Source organism: Siphateles boraxobius, unplaced genomic scaffold (genome assembly GCF_051911475.1).
Source record: "Siphateles boraxobius isolate OS27281-9 unplaced genomic scaffold, OSU_SipBor_1 19, whole genome shotgun sequence".
NCBI lineage: Eukaryota > Metazoa > Chordata > Actinopteri > Cypriniformes > Leuciscidae > Siphateles > Siphateles boraxobius.
Genome location: NW_027508799.1, coordinates 19,614,134 through 19,622,253, shown reverse-complemented (window position 1 = coordinate 19,622,253; position 8,120 = coordinate 19,614,134). Strand labels below are relative to the sequence as shown.

The 8,120-nt window shown below is 35.5% G+C and overlaps 1 protein-coding gene across 1 annotated transcript; it reads left to right on the top strand.

Moving 5' to 3' along the window:
• Nucleotides 1-120: 120 nt before the first annotated feature.
• Nucleotides 121-7,087, top strand: guca1aa (guanylate cyclase activator 1Aa). Its single transcript, XM_077234121.1, has 4 exons — nucleotides 121-458; nucleotides 5,404-5,553; nucleotides 5,646-5,739; nucleotides 5,843-7,087. Exons 1-4 carry the CDS (start codon nucleotides 261-263, stop codon nucleotides 5,968-5,970), a joined length of 570 nt encoding a protein of 189 aa, XP_077090236.1. The 5' UTR covers nucleotides 121-260; the 3' UTR covers nucleotides 5,971-7,087.
• The last annotated feature ends 1,033 nt before the right edge of the window (nucleotides 7,088-8,120 follow it).

Here is an 8,120-nt window from a genome sequence, read left to right as displayed (position 1 = left end):
ATCCCAGCCATGGTCACCCTTAAGCCTCACATACACAGTGAGCTGGATTAGTCAAAGTTAATATCAATAAGATGGAGTTGGTGGGGTGTGTCTGATCCCAGGCTGGTACAAAAGCCTCCTGAGGGTGCCCACCTCTTTCTTAGGTCCCATTGTCGTGTGTCTGTGAGAAGCGAAACGCTCGCCTGCACAGCAGACCAGTTGGGCGTCCTGCAGAGTAGCTCCAGTCCAGCTCTCCACAATAATCCGTTCTCAGTTTAGCGATGGGGAATTCAACGGGCACCACCGTGGACGACCTGCAGGCTGTTGAAATGCATCTGTGGTATAAGAAGTTCATGACTGAGTGTCCATCTGGTCAGCTCACTCTGCATGAGTTCAAACAGTTCTTCGGGCTCAGAGGTCTGGATCCAGAGGCCAATGCCTACATCGAGCAGATGTTCCGCACGTTTGACATGAACAAGGTGAGTGAAGACAAGAAAACAAGATATAAAGTAACGGAGTGGATAGTAAAATTGGTGACGGATGCCTTTGAAAACTTTCTGCCAATAGTTCTTTCAAAGACAGCTTCACCTTTTATTAAAAGGTTGGCTATAATATGCAGGTTTTGAGGCTCATTGCATTCTGTTACATCAGACAGATTAGAAACTATGTTTGCTAAGATCATGCCAGATGGATCTTTTTTTCAGGAGAAATGATTTAAATTTCTTTCAATAGCAGTCAGAACAGTGTATGTGTGTGTATATATATATATATATATATATATATATATATATATGAAGAGTTCAGATGCAAAAGCCTCTAAGTGCCATCTGAAATTTTCTTCTAAAATGATGATTTTTATCAAGCTTGTATATTTAAGTTCAGTAATTTAACTAAAATTGCAATGAAAATTACCTATTAGTTGTCATTTAAGTGAAATTACTGAACTTAAATATACGATCTTGATAAAAATGATCATTCTAGAAGAAAATTTTAGATGGCACTTAGAGGCTTTTGCATCTGAACTCTTCATATATATATATATTAGTGCTGTGCGTTAAACGCGTTATTAACGGCGTTAACGCAAACACATTTTAACGGCGTCAATTTTTTTATCGCGAGATTAACGCTCTTTTTGGCCTAGGCAACTTTGTATTTTTTTCAAATGTTGTTGCAACAACTAGTAACGTTGGAAAAACTACAACATCACACCGGATAGCTAGATCGGAAACAAAACAACAGGCACGCCGCACGTACTTTTTTGGGCTTGCGCGCCGGCCAAATAGTAGTAGGCTAACGTTACGTTTTGACTGGATGGCGCGAGCGCGAGACGCCGATTTAGAGTCGTGCACTCTCAACGCAATAGAGTGCGGCGCGGGACTAGATTTGATGGCCGAGTGCGAGGGCGGGCTCGAGCGGTAATGCACTCACTCTGTGTGCGGATACGGGAGAATAAAACGATTCGCGGGACTCCCGCAAACTAGAAATATCTATGAATAAAACATAAAAACTAATACAAATTTTATTCATGTTGCAGAAAAGCAACAAGAACAACTAAAACAAAATAGAAACGATTTACAGGGCAGAGTTTCTTTTTATAACATGTTTGCAGCGTTGAGGGATGTAGCCAATCACAGACATATGTGTTGATTTCTTGAACGCAATGGCCAATCAGAAGCATTTAAAACAGACTCCCCTCACCGCTCAAAACAGACTTTTTGTTCAGTGCTGAATTCTGTATGCTGGCAAATCCTCAAATTATAACAAACAAAGTGTATATATTATGAAATATGCATTGTGCAGTCAGCTTCATTGATAATAACAGATGTGTGAGATTGCGATGAACTGATGTCAGCTTTTTAGGAATTATTAAGGGAGCGCACTTTGCGCGCATTCAGTCATGCCAAACCATGCACTCAGTAGCCTGCTTGCTTTTATGTTATAACAGTGGTTTGTGTGTTAATGCTTTAATAACAAATAATTTATCAGGAGCATTTATGCTTATGTGTATGGTGGCGACACGTAGGCGAAAGTATTTGGAGGTAGCCTACAAAAAAAAAAGAGTGTATTTGCGGGCGGGAGCGGGACAAAAATGTTGCGGGCGGGAGAAAGTAACATAGAAAGTAGTTGAGAACGTCAGTTAAAACGACCCACGTATTAAAAAAATGGACGGGTTTAAATCGGGCTCGGGCTCATAATTACAGTTTATGTGTCGGGCCGGGCCGGGCTCGGACACAATGCGCACGGGCTCGGGTCGGGCTTGATTTTTTGGGCCCGATCTAAGCTCTACAATGGATGACTTCAGACAGAAGCACATGGATACCACAGCTAAGAACAAACTTACTGCTGATCCACTTTTCCATGTTGATAAGAGCATTAAAATTAGAAAAAATAATGAGACAAATAGAAATCAAGGGACATTTAGAATAGATAAAAATGTGCGATTAATCGCGAGTTAACTATGGCATTAATGCGATTAATCGCGATTAAATATTTTAATCGTTTGACAGCACTAATATATATATATATATATATATATCATCAGCACTACCGTTCAAAAGTTAGATTTTTTTCAGCGAGATGCATAACATTTAAAAAAATTGACAGTAAAGACATTTTGCATTGTTACATTGTTCTATTTCAAATAAATGCTGTTGAACTTTCTATTCATTAAAGAATCCAGAAAAAATATATCACGGTTTCCAGAAATATATTAAGCAGCACAACTGTTTTCAACATTGATAATAATGCAAAATGTTTCTTGAGCACCAAATCAGCATATTATGATTTCTGAAGGATCATGTGACCCTGAAGACTGGAGTAATGATGCTGAAAATTCAGCTTTGCCATCAGGAATAAACTACATTTTAAAACATATTAACAATTTTTAAAATATATATTTATAATTATATATTTCACAATATTACGGTTCATTATATATTTATTACCACATACATGCATCCTTGGTGAGTATAAGAGACTTTTCAAAAACATAAAAAAAACCTTTTGAACAATAGTGTGGGTATATATATATATATATGTGTGTGTGTGTGTGTGTGTGTGTATACACACTACCGTTCAAAAGGGTTTTTATGATTATATATATATATAAAAAATCAATCACTGTCCAGAAAGTCAGCACACGTGAGTTTGCTATTTGTTGAGTCAGATCAGAGCAAAGCTCGGATCATATACTGTGTTGTCTGGATCTATATTCATAGCGCTATATTTGGCACCTCATGTCAGCTTTTATTTACAGTGACTCATATTAATAGAATGAATAATAAGCTTATCTATGAGATTAACATTTGGATTTGAGATTGTATTATAGAATCTGATCCCATTCACGTGTCGTAACAACTAGATTTCTCTAAGTCAAAACAAGTTGTATTTTAGATGTAGCTTAATTATGGAATTTAATGAGACATAATGAGTTTGTCAATACTCATCAAGCTAAATCTCTGCCATTCACTGTACGAATGTGCCTCCCTCATCGCTCGGAGAGAAATCAATAAAAGATCAACCAAAAGACATTAAAAATGAAATCAGCCACTTGGTAATGACAAAATACTTAAAAACTTTAATTTGATCTTTATTCTCTATCATAAATGGTTAAAGTGTATGCTATTATGTTCTATTGTGATCATTTTAATGAATTTCTAAATTTTTTAATATTAAAATATTTTTATCTAATTATCCATAATTACACATTTCAAACTTGATTGTATAATTAATTGATCAATTTCTGATAATTAAGTGGCACAAATTGCAGATAATTGAGTGCCTGCATTATAGTTTCCTGATATTTATTTTATAATAGAAATATCAAAAACTACAGAAATGTTATCTAGGAAATTAGACACATTTGGTAACACATAAAAATAAAGTCTCATTTGTTATCACCAGTTAATCGATTAACTAACATAAACTAACAATGAGCAATACATTTGTAAAAGTATTTATTCATCTGTGTTAATGTTAGTTAATTAAAACCCAGTTGTTCATGTTTGTTAGTTCACAGTGCATTAACTAATGTTAACAAAAACAACATTAGATTTTAATAATGTATTAGTAAATGTTAAAATTAACATAAGCATTAATACATGTTGTAGAAGTAGAGTTCATTCTTAGCTCATGTTATCTAAAGAAGTTAACTAATGAAACCTTATTGAAAATAATGTTGAACTTCCAGGCTTTTATAGACTACTAATGCCAGTTCAACAAGCAGAATAAAATATCCACATATCTCCACATTAACAAACCTCAAGTCCTACACTGCCTGTGACCTTCTCCCTAACACTGCCCTAGATAGTTGTGTCACATGGAGAGGTGACATTGAGGAAAGTGTATTGACCTGAGGATTATGTCTGCGACAAGTGGCTGTGTCCGTCTCTCAGACGCAGACCTTGGAATAGGCAGTAATCCTCCAGAGGGCACCCTCATCATCCTAATCGTGATCCTTATCACCTCCATCATCTAAATATGTGCAAGCATACGAGAAGAGAACAAAGGGCATCCATGCTTTAGGATTCATTAAGGATTAATGTGGGAACACATCCATATTATAAACATTTTATAACTTACTTTATAAAACGGATAGATCCAGATGTGGATGCTGATTGGTAAATCTCAAAAGTCTTCCCAGCTCCCGGTTTCAGACAAGGCTTAAACTAGTCTCAGACTAAAATGCATATCTGGCATATCTCAAAATATGTCAATGCCATTATTTTGTCTCAAGATGCACAACAGTAATGTTTTCTTTTCTAAGACATATTTATAAAAGCTATAAATATCCTAATTGACCCTACGGCCTAATCCTGGCTTAATCTAAGCCCTGTCTGTGAAACCAGGCCTTAATGTACTTTATCAATTTCCTGCATAGCTATTTAACATAATCCTTGAATAAAGCCATAAAGCAAACCAACCAGCTCAGACATTATACACAGTACATTTAAAGAGTATTACGTCATTCACAACGTTGAATGCACTCAAGAATATTTAGGCCTATATTTAAGATGTATTTGAATTGCATTTAAAATGTGCATTCATTTGGATTCGTTTTAACATAAATGAATAAACTTAATGTAATGTATATTCGTCAGTCATATATAAAACTGCTAAGATTTCTGCACTCAAAAAATCATGGCATAGTTCAACATTTTTTTATCATTTCAGAATGCATTTATTCAAATTGCTTAGAATCTGCATAAATCTGTTCTTTGTTCTTAGTGTTATTACAGAAATCTTACCCGTTTCATATTAGCAAATTAAGTTTATTAGTATGCTAAAATAGTGTAATCCAAATGGATGTGATTATTATATTTGCAATTCAAGAGCAATCTTACATTTAGGCCTATTTTGTTTCTTGAATGAGGTTTGGTCTCAACACTGCTTAAAATGTTCTTAAAGAGTTCATCTCTTTTGCAGGATGGTTATATAGACTTCATTGAGTATGTGGCTGCTCTCAGTCTTGTAATGAGAGGAAAGATGGAGCACAAACTGCGCTGGTATTTCAGACTTTATGATGTCGACGGCAACGGCTGCATAGACAGACACGAGCTCCTGAATATAATAAAGGTACGAACGATAATATTATTAAAACTGCACTAGACGGCTATGAAAATAATAAATGATAGTACTCTTCATAAAAATGGTTTCTTTTACGTTAGGCCATCCGCGCCATCAACGGAAGTGAGTCACAGGAAGTGAGCGCTGAGGACTTCACAAACAGTGTGTTTGATAGGATCGACATCAATGGAGATGGTGAGTGCAATGAACTCTCACACTGAAATGATGCGCTTCCAATATTAAGAGAGAAATTCAGTCTTTTAAAGGGTATGATTGTGAACTTTTCTCCATTCTTTAGGGGAGCTTTCACTCGAGGAGTTTGTAGCAGGGGCACGCAGTGATGAAGACTTTATGGAGGTGATGATGAAGAGTTTAGACCTCTCGCACATAGTGGCCATGATCCATAACCGGAGACACAGCGTATAAGAGACTGTCCACATTCATATAAGTCACTTACAGTCTCTCTTGATCAGAAAACAAGAGCAACCTTCACCTCCACTGTCTAATTCTAAAAACTCAATAATTTAAAACAAAGACTGAGATAAAGGGCCAAGAGATTAAATTGGTGTGGGACGTCCCACATCTAATACTGACTGTTTCCCAAAAACAGCCTTCTTGCTAGAAAGTGGCTTCATGGGGAAAGAATCAGTATGAAGTGGATGTCCATTTAGAGGGCTTTATTTTGCATTTCTTTATTATTAGTAAATAAGACTTTTTTAATATATTTATATAGTTCTTGTATTAGATGCCTCAGAGAAAGACATACATATTTGACTAATAAGTGGTAGTTGACAAATTCAAAAGTTTGTGGTCGGCAAGATTTTGTGGGCCTGACGTCTTTGAAAGAAGTCTCTTGTGCTCACTAAGACATGTTTATTTATTTATTGTGGAAACTGATGCATTGTTCTCCCAATTGTATTGAGAAAATTCAAAAGAACAGCATTTATTAGAAACTGAAATCTTTTGCAACTATGTAAATGTCTTAGTCTTCAAATTTGATCAACTTGTCCTTGCTCAATAAAATTATACATTCCTGTAAAAAAAAAAAAATCTTACCAACCGCAATCTTTTGAACAAAAGTGTATGTCCACTTTAAAGCTATTTTATGAATGTCCAAGGGAAGGTGTATATTTTTGGTATTGTAAAGGGTCACCATTTTTAATAAATGTATCTTTTTTGCCATTTTCAAAGAATTTTAGAGCATTTTAAATTTGATTTAGTGTCTCAGTTAATAAAAGGTCAAGAATAAATGACCTCATATTATATGAATATTAAAAATGTGTTAAAACAGATCTAGATGAAGTATTACGCTGCGTGTCAAACTCTGTCATGTCAGGAATGTTTACTTTTTTAAAAGATGCTAGCATACTATATTTAAAGCTTGCATATTTTAGTTTCTGCAGTGCATAATTGACATGGCTTGTTCTGCATTGGTATAGACATTATGAAGGTGCCTTCTGTTGTAGGACTACAGGACCTACCATAAGCTTGTTAATGTACTGCTTGTACTTCCATTTGTACATTAAAGACATAATAACTCACACATGAGGTGCAAGTTCATGCGTGAATTATTTAACGGCTGACACCAAAATGACCCTTTGCCCTTTGTCTCAAGCCCCCGTCTTCTATCCAGACTACGTCAGCTTGTGAAAACACATGAGTCACATTTGGAGCCTTTTTAACCGTGGACACTCAGTTTCTATGACAACTGCAATCTATTACCATAGAGACCTTGTGAGTCAGAAGCAGCATCAGCTATCTCTCAAAAGCTGAATTAACAGACCGCAAAACTAAAAGCCTAGTTTTCAATCAATCACTTACACTCGACTGCACCCACAGTTCCTTTCTCCAAGATCCTCATTTGGTCGTCATTCTGGGTTGTTTGCCTACGTCAGAGAGGGTGATTGGTATTCTCATGCAAGCTTTGCCATCTTGTTGCAAAAGGATAAGGAGGTCAGTCCTGCTGAGCTGAGCTAACCTTCTACAATGGATCCAAATAACACAAGACATTTTGATAATAAAGATGCATTGATCATTTAAACGTTGTTGAAGGATTGTGTGCAACTGTGGTAGTACCATGAATCCTGGGAGAGATGTTATGTCAGTCCCCATGATGAAAACGCATCGCATGAACATCAGCAGATGGGAATAAAGCCTGATACATATAAATGAATTATTATTTGGTACAATCAATTAGTAGTAGAGCTTGTACCTGCCATTAGAGCACATAAAAGAACACTTGCTTTTTGAAAAACACACATTATGTACCAAACCACCTTATCTTACAATAAAATAAAATAAAAAAAACATAAGCAATGACGCATTAAATTGATCAGATCAGATGATAATTGATAAAAATATTTCCTTTTAAAAGAAATGTTCTTTTTGTAACTGCAGAAATTACACAAGAATTACATTTTAATACATTCTAAATGATAACATTTCACAATATTATTGGTTATACTGTTATCGATCAAAAATGCAGCCTTGGTGAGCATAACTTTAAAAACAAAACAAATTTAATAATGTTTTTTATATTTAAAAAATATACCGACCCAAACTTTTGAATGATAGTG